The sequence below is a fragment of the Rana temporaria genome, chromosome 6 (assembly GCF_905171775.1).
Source record: "Rana temporaria chromosome 6, aRanTem1.1, whole genome shotgun sequence".
Lineage (NCBI taxonomy): Eukaryota > Metazoa > Chordata > Amphibia > Anura > Ranidae > Rana > Rana temporaria.
Window position 1 is genome coordinate 166,533,619 of NC_053494.1, and position 15,417 is coordinate 166,549,035.

At 44.3% G+C, this 15,417-nt stretch overlaps 1 protein-coding gene across 1 annotated transcript; it reads left to right on the top strand.

Moving 5' to 3' along the window:
* The first annotated feature begins 8,521 nt into the window (after positions 1-8,521).
* Positions 8,522-15,123, top strand: DLX2 (distal-less homeobox 2). The gene is made up of 3 exons (XM_040357749.1): positions 8,522-9,097; positions 10,091-10,275; positions 12,368-15,123. Exons 1-3 carry the CDS (start codon positions 8,776-8,778, stop codon positions 12,713-12,715), a joined length of 855 nt encoding a protein of 284 aa, XP_040213683.1. The 5' UTR covers positions 8,522-8,775; the 3' UTR covers positions 12,716-15,123.
* The last annotated feature ends 294 nt before the right edge of the window (positions 15,124-15,417 follow it).

Consider the following 15,417-nt stretch of genomic DNA (forward strand, 5'->3'; position numbering starts at 1 on the left):
ACAAACAATGAGGACATGAAAACAGCACTGCATTAAGGTAAAGGAAGCTATTAAGATAAAAAAAAATTCTTTACAAACCCTTAAAGCTTTGACGAAGAAAAACCTGGAAGTTGATTGGTTTCTATGTAGAAGTGCACTGGAATTTGCACTCTCCGGTTTTGGTAAATGAACCCCCTAGGTTGGATATTACCAGCTCTATCCCCGTCCAATTAGACTCCTGGGCAAAGATTGCTGCATTTACAGGTAGCAATAAGAGGTGATAGCAAGAACTTCCAAAATTTAAAACGTCTATTGTTTGTATAGTGTTTCCAAGAGACTCATGTCTGATAATACTTGGCTTACATTTTTCAATGTGCTGCATTTGTTACTTTTAAAACGTTTTTATTTATTTGTTAAAGAACACCTTTTCTGTCCATGGCTACTCTCATTTCTCCACTGTATCTATGTAAGGAGCTATGGTTACTAAACAGGCTGGACTTCAAACATGTCTGTCTTAAGACCCATACAGGAGATCAGACATTTCGACAACGGTCCGACGGGCGTGTTTTATCGGACAATCGACCATCTGTATGCTCCATTGGACAACTGTTTTTCGTTTTTTCAACAGACAAATGTTCGCTGTGCATGTTCTCAAATTTTCCGACAACAAATGTCCGATGGAGCATCATCCGATCGTATGTACACAAGTCCATCGAACTAAAGTCCAAAGTACAAACACGCAGGGGGCCAGCCATCTGAATAGTGGGTGGCAGCGACACCGGCGACAATACATACATTCATGCAATGCATGAATGTATGTACTGATTGATGGGTGCAGGAGAGAGAGGGGGCGGCGCTCCTGCGCCCACTATGGATGCACCACCACTGGGTACAGGCTATATGCTGTACCCATGTAACCAATAAAGACATTTTATCCAGCCCTTTTTGATTCAAGTATTGTATTTATGGGGCCTGGCTAGAGCACCGGATTACAGTGTGTGGACTTCTATATTGGCAGTGGAGCTGGGGTAACATTTTGTTTCTCTTATTATTGGTTTACCTGTAGGTAAAACTCACAAAGTGGACTTTACCACGCTTTAATGTTTCCTTCAGACTTTTATGTCATTTTAGGCATTTCTGTAATTCTACATCTAGAATTCTCTCTATTTCTCATAAGGTCCAGAATAAACACAAGGCATGGTCTTCCAATTTCCCTCCTGAGGTTAATGTAGGTTCCATTGTGTAGAATGACTGATTCATTCAATGACGGGTCATACAAACAGGAGATGTTTTGTGCACAGCTTACCCATGGCCAGAAAGGAAATTAGATCTCAGTGACAATATGAAGAAAGTACAGCAAGTATGTCACTGGCAGAAAATAGAAAGAGAGGAACTTGGCCCTTATAGGAAGGCTGTTCATTTACACAATCTGTCCATAGACATTAGATGGTGGTCTCCCAACAGTACTTACATGGCCCACCACATTCTAATGGCCTCCTTTATACTTATGTCCTATTTAGGATCTCCGTTGGATACGCTACTGCTTATTTGGTGCAATAACATAACACAGCATCACCTCTTCCAGTACTGTATAAATTTGGTAAAATCTGACAAATTAGAGAAATTTTCTGATTTGCATAACGCATGCAAATTGTTCCAAATCCCTTCCTGAGAAGATGACAAGGTTTACTATTGTGCATTGCCGGAATGTGTGAAAGATTAATTCTGAACCACTTCCGGACCGCCGCACGATTATATACGTCGGCACTTTGAAGAGGGATATCTCGGTTATGGCAGAAGGGGCTCGTGCTCGCCCCCTCCCTTGAGGGGGTGAGCAGGAGAGTCAGGACGCTCTCTACGTTGCAGATAGAGAAAGGAGCTGTGTGTTAGTGGGCGTCCTGACTCTACTGCAGTCCAAGGGAGGGGGCGAGCACGAAACTCAACACCAGGGAGAAAGCCTTGCATTACTGTGTGGAGTTACAGACAGAAAAACAGGAAGTGAGGATTTCTCAGAAGAAATAAGGACATTTAAAAGCAAAATGGAAGGATGAGGTAAGTGAAGGAGGATTGCACTAAGGTAAAGGAAGCTATTTAGGGGAAAAAATTGTACCTTTACAACCCCTTTAAGTGGTTAATGGCACACCAATGCATCTTGCGAACACACAGGGGCAGATCCTCGTAGCGCGGCGCATTCTTCCGTCCGGCGTAGCGTATCTATGATACGCTACGCCAGATCCTAATTTGGCTAGCTAATTTGCATCTATGATACGCTACGCCGCCGTAACTTACAGTTTTTTTTGGTATCCTGAAAGAATTTCTGCCGTAAGTTACGGCGGCGTAGTGTAACTTAGGCGGCGTAAGGGTGTGCAATTCAAATCGATGTGATGGGGGCGTGTTTTATGTTAATACGTCGTGACCCGACGTAAATTACGTTTTTTTTAACGGCGCATGCGCCGTCCGTGGGGGTATCCCAGTGCGCATGCTCGAAATTTAACCGGAACAAGGCCAATGCTTGCGACGGTGACGTCATTCTACGCAAAGCCCGGCGTAATTCGTTTGTGGATCTGGCCCACACAGTTTAGTGTGCACCAAAACCCATAGTAACAGTGCCCCATGTATTTTGGTGCAGAGTGCAATTAAAAGAAAAGTGCCATGCACCTCTTTTGTGTAATATTTAGTGCATAGGGCAGCTCATTGAAATGAATAGGCTGCCCTGAAATGTGATGCGCATAAATTGCACAAAAAACACACACACAACATCACACCTGCAAAGCTGTGAATAGAGCCATAGAAAACATATATGTTCTCCAATGTCCAAGCTGACTGGCTGTAAAAGAAATAATGTTACGTTTTCATACTCCTTTTATTGTTATTATGAAGATAATTGTATCAATGGTTGTAGCAGAACCTGTCACTGTGGACTTCTATCAATAGATACATTGTATCTGGACTTACTCAAATAAAACAAACTAGAATCAAAATAGAAATTGCATTGTTATAATCAAGAAGTTTAATATAAAGAATAAACCAGTTTGATAGGAAATTGTTTTATAAGGCATTGAATTTCAGTCTATGGTATACAAATTCTGTATTGTTAGAATTAAACATCTAATTGTTAACTGGTTTTTACTTTTTATTACAATTTATACAGAATGGTATAAAAATGTGTAACCTTTCAATTTCACTTCACTCTTTACCTTACCTGACTTAGGCAAGAATATTGGGTAGAACTGTTCACCCACAATGCACCATGGCATTAACCACTTAAGACCCGGACCAATATGCAGGTAAAGGACCAGGCCCCTTTTTGCGTTGTTTTAACTGACAATTGCGCGGTCGTGCGACGTGGCTCCCAAACAAAATTGGCGTCCTTTTTTCCCCACAAATAGAGCTTTCTTTTGGTGGTTTTTGATCACCTCTGCGTTTTTTATTTTTTGCGCTATAAACAAAAATACAGCGACAATTTGGAAAAAAAATCAATATTTTTTACTTTTTGCTATAACAAATATCCCCCAAAAATATATATATAAAAAAAAATTGCTCAGTTTAGGCCGATACGTATTCTATTTTCTGTAAAAAAAACGCAATAAGCGTTTATCGATTGGTTTGCGCAAAAATTTATAGCGTGTACAAAATAGGGGATAGTTTTATTGCATTTTTATTAATTCTTTTTTTTTTAATACTAATGGCGTTGAACAGTGATTTTTTTTTCATAACTGCGACATTATGGCGGACACTTCGGACAATTTTGACACATTTTTGGGACCATTGTCATTTTCACAGCAAAAAGTGCTATAAAAATGCATTGTTTACTGTGAAAATGACAATTGCAGTTTGGGAGTTAACCACTAGGGGGCGCTGAAGGGGTTAAGTGTGACCTCATATGTGTTTCTAACTGTAGGGGGGCGGGGCTGGAAGTGTGACGTCATTGATCGTCTTTCCCTATATCAGGGAACAGACGATTAATGACAGCGCCACAGTGAAGAACGGGGAAGCTGTGTTTACACACAGCTCTCCCCGTTCTTCAGCTCCGGGGACCGATCGCGGGACTCCGGCGGCGATCAGGTCCGCGGGTCCCGTGACCGCGGTCAATAAGGGGCTTCGGACCGGGTCTGTTTACCTGTACTCCCATAATCACCACGTTGTGTTGGGTTAAATGTTGTAAGAATGTCCTAATGGCCTTTGAGTAGAATCCTAGCTTTGTATTATGCTGCTCTATATGTTTATGCAATGCCAATTGTTACTTATTTGAAGGGAAACATAAACCATAAAATATACACTATATTGTCAAAAGTATTGGGACTGCTACCTTTACACACACATCAACTTTAATGACATCCCAGTCTTATGCCCCGTACACACGATCGGAATTTCCATTGGATTTTCCGATCGTGTGTAGCCCCATCAGACTTTTTTCATCAGAAATTCCGATGAATTCCATCGGACTTTAGATATAGAACATGCTCTATATATTTCCGATGGAATTCCGTCAGAATTCCGATGTGATTTGGCCGGGCAAAAGCCCGATCGTATGTGTACGTGGCATTAGTCTGTAGGGTTCATTACAGAGTTGGCACACCCCTTGCAGCTATAACAGCTTCAACTCTACTGGGAAGGCTGTCCACAAGGTTTAGGAGTGTGTCTGTGGGAATGGTTGACCATTCTTACAGAAGAGCATTTGTGAGGTCAGGCACTGATGTTGGACGAAAAGGTCTGGCTCGCAGTCTCCGCTTTAATTCACCCCATAGGTGTTCTATTGGGTTGAGGTCAGGACTCTGTGCAGGCCAGCCAATTTCCTCCACCCCAAACTCACTCATCCATGCCTTTATGGACCTTCCTTGCTTTGTGTACTGGTCCAAATCATTTGGTGGAGGGGGATTATGGTATGGGGTTGTTTTTCAGCGGTTGGGCTTGGCCCCTTAGTTCCAGTAAAAAAAAACAAAAGTACCCACTTGAGGGTGGGACATTAAAAGTGACACAAACACTAAGGGCCAGATTCACGTAGAATCGCGGCGGCGTAACGTATCGTAGATACGTTACACCGCCGCAAGTTTTCACCGCAAGTGCCTGATTCACAAAGCACCTGCGATGAAAACTACGCCCACGGCCTCCGGTGCAAGGCGGGCCAATTCAAATGGGCGTGTGCCATTTAAATTAGGCGCGCTCCCGCGTCAGACCGACTGCGCATGCTCCGTTTCGCAATTCCCGTCGTGCTTTGCGCGCCGTGACGTCATTTTTTCGAACGGCGACACGCGTTGCGTAATTCCGTATTCCCGGATGGCTTACGCAAACGACGTTATTTTTTAAATTTCGACGCGGGAACGACGGCCATACTTTACACAGCAATACGATTGCTGTGTAAAGTTAAGGCACCAAAAAAAACGACTAACTTTGCGACGGGAAACTAGACTAGCGGCGACGTAGCAGAAAAACCGTTGGGGATCGCCGTAACTCCTAATTTGCATACACGACGCTGGTTTACGACGCAAACTCCCCCCAGCGGCGGCTGCGGTACTGCATCTTAAGATCCGACAGTGTAAAACAATTACACCTGACGGATCTTATGGCTATCTATGCGTAACTGATTCTATGAATCAGTCACATAGATAGAAACAGAGATACGACGGCGTATCTCATTTGTGAATCTGGCCCTAAGAGTATAGAAAGTACATTTATTAAGTATGTAGAAAAAGACACAAAAGTGTCATATAGACAATAAAAAAAACACATATGAGTCATATATCCAACTTATATACAATGAAAAACAAATAAGACCACTATTAGACCACTATTTAGTTCCAGTAAAGGCACGTGAGCGTCGGATGTCAGCGGAGACATGTCCACTGACATCCGACCCGATCTGCCAAAATCAGACGGATGACGAGACGTCCCCATCCGTCCATGGCGGATCGGATCGGGTGAGATCTGATGAAAACGGACATGCTGTTCATTTTCATCAGATCTCTCCATAGGAGACAGCGGCGCTGCACAAGCCCCTCCTCGCTCAGTGAGCAGAGAGGGACCCGTCATCCGCCAGCTCAGCGAAGAGATCTGCCGCTGAGACGGCGGGAGCTGGCGGACTCCGTAGTGACAGAGTCCACCTCGTGTGGAAGAGGGCGTGTGGAAGAGGGCGTGTGGAAGAGGGCTTAAGGCGTCAGCATACCAAGACATTTTGGACAATTTCATGCTCCCCATATTGGTTACTATGCACAGATGCACCAGATTCTGTGTGCAGCAGTTTTAGTAAATCCCCCCTAAAGTGACAATATCTCTTCTCCTGGGCTCAGATACAATACAACACACTTCTCACTCAGTTCTCAGGAATGCACTTTGCCAGTAATCCAGCCTCCAGCACAAAATGAATCAGCTGATTGGACTGTAAGATTTTCTCTGAGTTGACCTTTTGTTTCATTAGACCTTTAACAAATCATGTTGAATTCATTCGTTATTTTTGCTATACAGTGGAACCTCGGCTTACGAGCATAATTAGTTCCAGGAGAATGCTTGTAATCCAAAGCATATCAAAGCGAGTTTCCCCATAAAAGTCAATGGAAACTAAAATAATTCTTTTTTGGCATGCAATACCGCATGTGGCCAGAGGTGGGGGGCCCCAGAGATCCTCAGAAATACTCAGAAAGGGGTACTGCCCACCACTGTGGCTTGAATCCTGCTCGATTTGCGAGACAACACTCACACACTGAGTCAGGATCTTTTTTTTTTCATTTACTCGTATTGCGAAACGCTCGTTAACCGCTTTACTCGCAATTTGAGGTTTCACTGTAATTTCTTTCATATTAGTTGAAATTCGTTCTTATTTTATTCTGACATTTTGATGCATCCGAAAGTCCGAAAGATGTAAAATTCGGCCGAATTTCAATTTGTTTACTAAACGAATTGCACATGTCTACTGAAAATCAGAGCCACCAGAGGCCGATCTCCTGACAGCCCAAAGATTTACTGCTGCTCAGGGGCTCTGAGCCTCAGCCAAATGGAAGTCCTCCGGCAAAAAGAAACAGGAGAAATGCTGGCGGCAATTTACAACACACACTAATGTTGGTAGCATAATTATTCATATGTATGTTCTTTGCTAATGAACATCATTTTTTATCAAGTTGTTATGGGTAAAGTTCTGCTTTAAACTGTTTTTACATCAATAAACACACTATTTTTTATTGTGTGATCTCTTCTTGTTTTCTAATATTGGTGTCCAAGCTTGTGATTGATTATCAGGACTTCTACAGTCTAGCAGTCCCTTACCTGATGGAGAGCTCCACCATATTTGTTTACCATGACCTTAAAGTATACCGTATGTCAAGGCACAATAAAATGGACAGTGGATGGGAAGGGCAGAGTGGGGTGTCCCTGTGCCTAGGCTCCATGGACAGTGGTTGGAGGGCAGAGTGGGGTGTCCCTGTGCCTAGGCTCCATGGACAGTGGTTGGGATGGGCAGAGTGGGGTGTCCCTATGCCTAGGCTCCATGGACAGTGGTTGGAGGGCAGAGTGGGGTGTCCCTGTGCCTAGGCTCCATGGACAGTGGTTGGAGGGCAGAGTGGGGTGTCCCTCCATGGACAGTGGATGGGGAGGGCAGAGTGGGGTGTCCCTGTGCCTAGGCTCCATGGACAGTGGTTGGAGGGCAGAGTGGGGTGTCCCTGTGCCTAGGCTCCATGGACAGTGGTTGGGATGGGCAGAGTGGGGTGTCCCTATGCCTAGGCTCCATGGACAGTGGTTGGAGGGCAGAGTGGGGTGTCCCTGTGCCTAGGCTCCATGGACAGTGGTTGGGAAGGGCAGAGTGGGGTGTCCCTCCATGGACAGTGGATGGGGAGGGCAGAGTGGGGTGTCCCTGTGCCTAGGCTCCATGGACAGTGGTTGGGGAGGGCAGAGTGGGGTGTCCCTCCATGGACAGTGGTTGGGGAGGGCAGAGTGGGGTGTCCCTATGCCTAGGCTCCATGGACAGTGGTTGGAGGGCAGAGTGGGGTGTCCCTGTGCCTAGGCTCCATTGACAGTGGTTGGGGAGGGCAGAGTGGGGTGTCCCTCCATGGACAGTGGTTGGAGGGCAGAGTGGGGTGTCCCTGTGCCTAGGCTCCATTGACAGTGGTTGGGGAGGGCAGAGTGGGGTGTCCCTCCATGAACAGTGGTTGGGAAGGGCAGAGTGGGGTGTCCCTCCATGGACAGTGGTTGGGAGGGCAGAGTGGGGTGTCCCTCCATGGACAGTGGTTGGGAAGGGCAGAGTGGGGTGCCCCTGTGCCTAGGCTCCATGGACAGTGGTTGGGAGGGCAGAGTGGGGTGTCCCTCCACGGACAGTGGGGTGTCAGTAGTTCTCTGTGTGTCACAGAACAATCAGGCGGCTGGCAGCTCCGTGTTGTGGGACTTGGAGGACTTGCAGTGAGTTTCCTCCCCCTCCCCCACCCCCGCTGTGTAGGAGGCTCCGGAGCAACAAGAGCAACAAGTGGGAGGGGCAGCTCCTGTCCTGGGGCAGAACCCCGAGACCCTGGCCACACGTCGGCGCTCATTGGCCGTTGCTAGGTGACGTAGCTGGCAGTCACATGACTGGAGTTAAATGCCTGGCGCTGAAGCAGAGAGGAGCAGACAATCTGCAGTGATCAGTGGCCGCCTGTCCTTCCACAATCAGTCCCGGGATTCTCCTCCTCTACAGGGGAACATGCTGCATCCAGATCCCTGCCAGGCTAATCACTGACCGCTCAACTCCGCTACTGCTTACTGAGGCGCCATACCCAACTCTGCGCTGATCGCCCATCCTCTCTACTGCCCCTGAGATCTCCCCTCTCTCTCTGCACCATGACCGGAGTGTTTGACAGCTTGGTGTCAGACATGCACAGCACCCAGATGACCACCAACAGTTATCACAGTCTGCACAAATCCCAGGAGTCCCCGACCCTGCCCGTCTCCACCGCCACCGACAGCAGCTACTACACCAACCAGCAACAGCAACACTGCGGAGGGGGCTCACCCTATGGGCAGCTCGGATCCTACCCCTTCCATACCACCGCCATCAACGGGATCTCCTACTCTGCCAAGTCCTACGATCTGGCCTATAACGGCTCCTACAGCTCCTATGGACCCTACGGAGCAAGCCCTTCACCTACACACAACGAACCAGGTGAGAACATACCCCCAACACTTCTGTGTTCACCCCCCCCCCCCCACATTCAGAGAGCCCAAGATCTGCCCATCACCCCGAGCCCATGATCTGCCCATCACCCCCCATCCAGAGAGCCCAGGATCTGCCCATCACCCCCATTCAGAGAGCCCAGGATCTGCCCATCACCCCCATCAAGAGAGCCCATCTGCCCATCACCCCCCATCCAAAGAGCCCAGGATATGCCCAGCCCATCGCCCCCTAAACAGAGAGCCCAGGATATGCCCATCACCCCCATTCAGAGAGCCCAGGATCTGCCCATCACCCCCATCCAGAGAGCCCAGGATCTGCCCATCATCCCATTCAGAGAGCCCAGGATCTGCCCATCACCACCCCCCACCCCCCAATTATAGAGCCCATCACCCCCTAAACAGAGAATTTAGAATCTGGATATCACCCCCCCAACCACAGATATCCCAGAATCTGGACATCACCCCCATTCAGAGAGCCCAGGATCTGCCCTCTAACTAGAGAGCCCATCGCCCCCTAAACAGAGAACTCCGAATCTGGACATCAAACCCCCCCAACCAACAGAGAGTCCAGAATTAATCCCCCCCCCCCCCCAAATCAGAGGGTCCAGAATCTAGAGATCACCCCCAACCCAGACCCCATCCAGAGAGGCCAGAATTCCCACATCACATCCAGAGAGTCCTGAACATCACCCCAGACCCCAAACATCCCTCCTGTCACCTGTCACTGGTCACAACAAACACATGACTGGGAAAAATACATAACACACCACACATTGGGGGCAATTCATGAAGCTTGCACGAAGTTACAAATCTTTATTTCCAGCAAAGTGACTGATATCTCATCACCCCTTCTTAAAATTAGTCTCCATCTCCCGGTGTGTAAACTGTGTAATTAATCCTTATTGCCGGATGGTCCCCGCTGTGCCCCTCTCTGTGCCCAGTGTGCCACTCTGACCCCCATTCGTCCATTATTGTGTTACAGAGAAAGAGGAGTGCGAGCCCGAGGTCAGGATGGTCAACGGGAAGCCCAAGAAAGTCCGCAAACCCAGAACCATCTACTCCAGCTTCCAACTGGCCGCCCTGCAGAGGAGGTTCCAGAAAACCCAATACCTGGCACTGCCCGAGAGAGCCGAGCTGGCAGCATCAATGGGCCTGACCCAGACACAGGTCAGTACTGGCCACATACAGCATTATATATTGTCATTTATTGCATGTATTGTATATGCTTCATTTATTGTTAGGATGTGAAGATTAATGACTGCACTGTCATCAATAACATCATTTACATTATATGGTGTGTGTATGAATATTTTATATATATATATATATATATATATATATATATATATATATATATATATATATATATATATATAGTGTATGTGTGTGTGTGTGTGTTTTATATATATATATATATATATATATATATATATATATATATATATATATATATATATAAATATTTTAATTCCAAAGTAAATCCTATATCGCAGAACGATTGAACCTTTTGTTCTTTATTCCCAATTCATGCAGCTATATGAGCCTCCTATATTTCTATAGAATGTGTAATATATGAGATTTGATATGTAAATATTTTAGGATAAGAGACTCATCTACATTGTCTGAATTTTCTTAGTGATGTAAAAATGCACCCCCTCCCTCCCAGTGATATGTGACATGCTGGTATATATATATAGAACATACATAACGGGATATATATATATATATATATATATATATATATATATATATATATATATATATATACCAGCATGTCACATATCACTGGGAGGGAGGGGGTGCATTTTCACATCACTAAGAAAATTCAGACAATATATATAGAACATACATGACGGGAGACACATATATATATATATATATATATATATATATATATATATATATATATATATATATATATATATATATATATATATATATTATTATTAAACATAGATTGTGGGACATATACAAAAGGCTATCATTTTTGGGACGTGCATTATGGGCCATATATTTAAAGACATATATTAATAGATATTTAAAGGACAAATACTATGGGCCATACATTATAGGACATATAATATTGTATATACATTGTAGGGCATAGTATCATAGGGAATCAATTGTGGGGCAAATATGATGGGCCATATAATATAGGACATATTCTATAGGCCTTATATCATGGGACCTATTTTTATGGCCCATGCATTGTGGGACATATTGGTCATACATTATGGGCCATACATTGTCTGACAAATATTATGGGCTATACATTATAAGATATATATTAAACATCCATAAAAGGACATACTGTGTGTTATTACAGGACACGATACACATCAATTGTAGGACAAATTACTAGATATGTATTGTAGAATATATTAAACATCCATTATAGGACATATATTAAAGGATATACATTTCTAAATATCTATTGTGAGACATGTATTGTTTAGGGCATATTAAATATCAATTGTAGGACATATATTAAATTATCGGATGTATTTGTGGGACAAGTCTTGTTATAGGAATTATTGAACATCCATTGTAGGGCATATATTAAATTATTGGATATAGTTGTGGGACATGTATTATTATAGGACATATATTAAATTATTGCATATATTTGTAGGACATGTATACACATCCATTGTAGGACATATATTAAATGATTGGAAATATGTGTGGGACATGTATATAATAAAAATCCATTGTAGGACATATATTAAATTATTGGATATATTTGTGAGACATGTATTATTATAGGACATATATTACATTATTGGATATAGTTGTAGGACATGTATTATTATAGGACATATATTAAATTATTGGATATATTTGTGAGACATGTATTATTATAGGACATATATTAAATGATTGGATATATTTGTAGGACATGTATTATTATAGGACATATATTAAATGATTGGAAATATTTGTGGCACATCCATTGTAGGACATATATTAAATGATTGGATATAGTTGTGGGACATGTATTATTATAGGACATATATTAAATGATTGGATATATTTGTGGGACATGTATTATTATAGGATGTATATTAAATGATTGGATATAGTTGTAGGACATGTATTATTATAGGACATATATTAAATGATTGGATATAGTTGTGCGACATGTATTATTATAGGACATATATTAAATGATTGCATATATATGTGGGACATGTATATAATAAACATCCATTGTAGGATATAATGTAACCCCCCTATTTTCTCTCCTGTGGCCCCCCAGGTGAAGATCTGGTTCCAGAACCGGCGCTCCAAGTTTAAGAAGCTGTGGAAGAGCGGAGAGTTGCCCAACGATCAGCTCCCGACTGGCAGCGAGTCCCCCGGCTGTCACTCCCCACCCCCCTCTGCAGTGTCATGGGACTTCGGAGTTCATCAGAGGTTACAGGGGCCCGGCAGTGGCCCTACCATCCAGCCCCCCAGCTCCAGCCCCAGTGCCTTCCTAGGCAACTACTCCTGGTACCAATCGTCCAACCACGCCACACACCTCCAGCCCAGCCCGATCCTGCAGCAGCCTCAGCATCACCTCCATCACCACAGTAGCCCGGCGGTGACAGCGGGGACTATCTTCTAGAGCACCGCGGGGGAGGGGGTTGTGACGGACTGACAAAGCTGGGAATAACCCCCTCTATTTCCCGGGAGAACTCTTACTTTCTGTGTCACCGATCCGAGGTGGCCTCAGGTTCAATACCCTGCTGGTGATCTGATGAACCCACCGTGGAAGGACGACCCCCTGTTGTGTCTTGCAGCACTGATCCCCTACCTCCCTCCTAAACCGGTGTGGCGTGTGAGCCACATGCAGCTCTCAGCACCAGGGCCCAAATAATCAAATACTGGGTGAGAATCGGTAGCAGATTAGCAGCATCCGATCATCGCCTTCTCTGCCAATTGCCAAGGAGGCAGCTGCCAACAAAGGGTTAATTCGATGCTGCTAAACGATTTCAAATCTCACGTGTAGCCGAGCAATCGTGAGCAATGAAGACGATCCGAGTCTGTTATCCTGCCATGAAAACGATTGGGATTATAATTCTCTCATTATTTTATTTGTTATGTTTTATTATATGAGCCACTTAGAACAGGCCGGGGAAATAGAAAATGTTTATTAGTAGGCGGTAGGCAGCAATGACATAAAAAAATGATGTTATTTAAAAAAATAATAATAATAATTAATATGATTAAAAAAAATACATTTTATTGCAGAGTATCAGTTCCAATGTCCCGGTTATAATGCCTTATCGGGCTGTGCTGGAACTACAAGTCTCAGCATACCCAGCAATATATTCCCATTCTCTGATTATAATGTCATGTGCTGGAACTACAAATCTCAGCACACCCAGCAATCTGTTCCCATTCACTGATTACAATGCATGCTGGAACTACAAATCTCAGCACAGCCCGCAATCTGTTCCCATTCACTGATTATAATGGACTACAAATCTCAGCATCCCCAGCAATCTATTACCATTCTCTGATTATAATGCCATGTGCTGGAACTACAAGTGTCAGCATACCCAAGTAAACTGTTCCCATTCCCTGATTATGATGGGCTACAGCATTTAGCACCCCCAGCAATCAGTTACCATCCAATGATTATAATGCCCTGTGCTGGAACTACAAGTATCAGCATACCCAATAATATGTCCCCATTGCCTGATTAAAGTTGGGCTACGACATCAGTTTCCCCAGCAATCGGTTCCCATTCCCCGATTATAATGCCATGTGCTGGTACTAATCTCAGCATGCCCAGCAATCAGTTCACATTCCCTGATTATAATGCCCTGTGCTGGAACTACAAATCTCAGCATGCCCAGCAATCGGTTCCCATTCCCTGATTATATTACCCTGCTGGAACCACAACTTTTAGCATGTCCAGGAATCAGTTCCTATTCCCCGATTATAATGCCCTGTGCTGGAACTACAAATCTCAGCATGCCCAGCAATCAGTTCCCATTCCCCGATTATAATGCCCTGTGCTGGAACCACAACTTTTAGCATGCCCAGCAATCAGTTCCTATTCCCCGATTATAATGCCCTGTGCTGGCACTACACATCTCAGCATACCCAGCAATCAGTTCCCATTCTCCGATTTTAATGCCCTGTGCTGGCACTACAAATCTTAGCATGCCCATCAATCAGTTCCCATTCCCCGATTATAATGCCCTGTGCTGGTACTACAAATCTCAGCATGCCCAGCAATCCGTTCTTATTCCCCGATTATAATGCCCTGTGCTGGCACTACAAATCTCAGCATGCCCATCAATCAGCTCCCATTGCCCGATTATAATGCCCTGTGCTGGCACTACAAATCTCAGCATGCCCAGCAATCGGTTCCTATTCCACGATTATAATGCCCTGTGCTGGAAGCACAACTCTCAGCATGCCCAGCATTCAGTTCTCATTGCCCGATTATAATGCCCTGTGCTGGAACTACAAATCTCAGCATGCCCAGCAATCGGTTCCTATCCCCCTATTATAATGCCCTGTGCTGGAACCACAACTCTCAGCATGCCCAGCATGCTGTGAGCGGTTCCAATAACGATCGTTCCACTGACAGTTGATCGAATCACCCGAGCAGATGACTCATTTTTTGGATTAGGTGCCTTTTTGGATGACCTCATTTTTAATGGTAAAAGATGATTTTTTTATATGTAGATATATGAAGCCGTGTTTTAAATTATCTTTTTTAATAAAAAAGAAAAAAAAGAAAGAAAAAGAAAAGCCGCCACACCCGTGCAGGGCTGATCTGCATGATCTGTAATCTGCTGTACAGTTTTCTTTGTCTTCTCCTCCCTGACATTCCCATGTCCTGTGTACCATGATGATTATTATTATTATTTTTGTGTTATTCCTCATCCAATCCCATGCTACTGAATTCACCCACAAAGGTTATTTATTTTGGATACAATTTATCCATGTCATTGTTTTTCTTTTCTTTTATGAAGAGGCTATTTAAAATAAAATAAAATATTGTTTTGATGTAAATCTGATCACCTTTCTTTATTTCCATTCTCCATTCCTGTGTGTAGACAGGAGATCCACTTTTGTCTAGTGCAGATCCTTTTTTTTTTTTCTGCAAGAAGTTTTATGAGAGGTTTGATTGATTTCTCTCTGCCATAAATTGTGGTCTCGGAAGTGGGCGGGGCCGGGTCATGAATCAATCAGGAAAGACTCTGGCTTCCAGACTGGGCCACGCCCACCGCACAGACCTGGCGCCAGAGACACTTTCGGTCTGGTCTGCGGGTGACGTCACCGCCACGCCCTCTCGCACCCTCCCGC

Excerpts from the sequence above, each read along its gene's own strand:
- DLX2 (XM_040357749.1), top strand. The coding sequence starts at position 8,776 with ATGACCGGAGTGTTTGACAGCTTGGTGTCAGACATGCACAGCACCCAG. Across the intron at positions 9,098-10,090 it reads ACCTACACACAACGAACCAG|AGAAAGAGGAGTGCGAGCCC; the intron begins GTGAGAACATAC and ends ATTGTGTTACAG. Across the intron at positions 10,276-12,367 it reads TGGGCCTGACCCAGACACAG|GTGAAGATCTGGTTCCAGAA; the intron begins GTCAGTACTGGC and ends GTGGCCCCCCAG.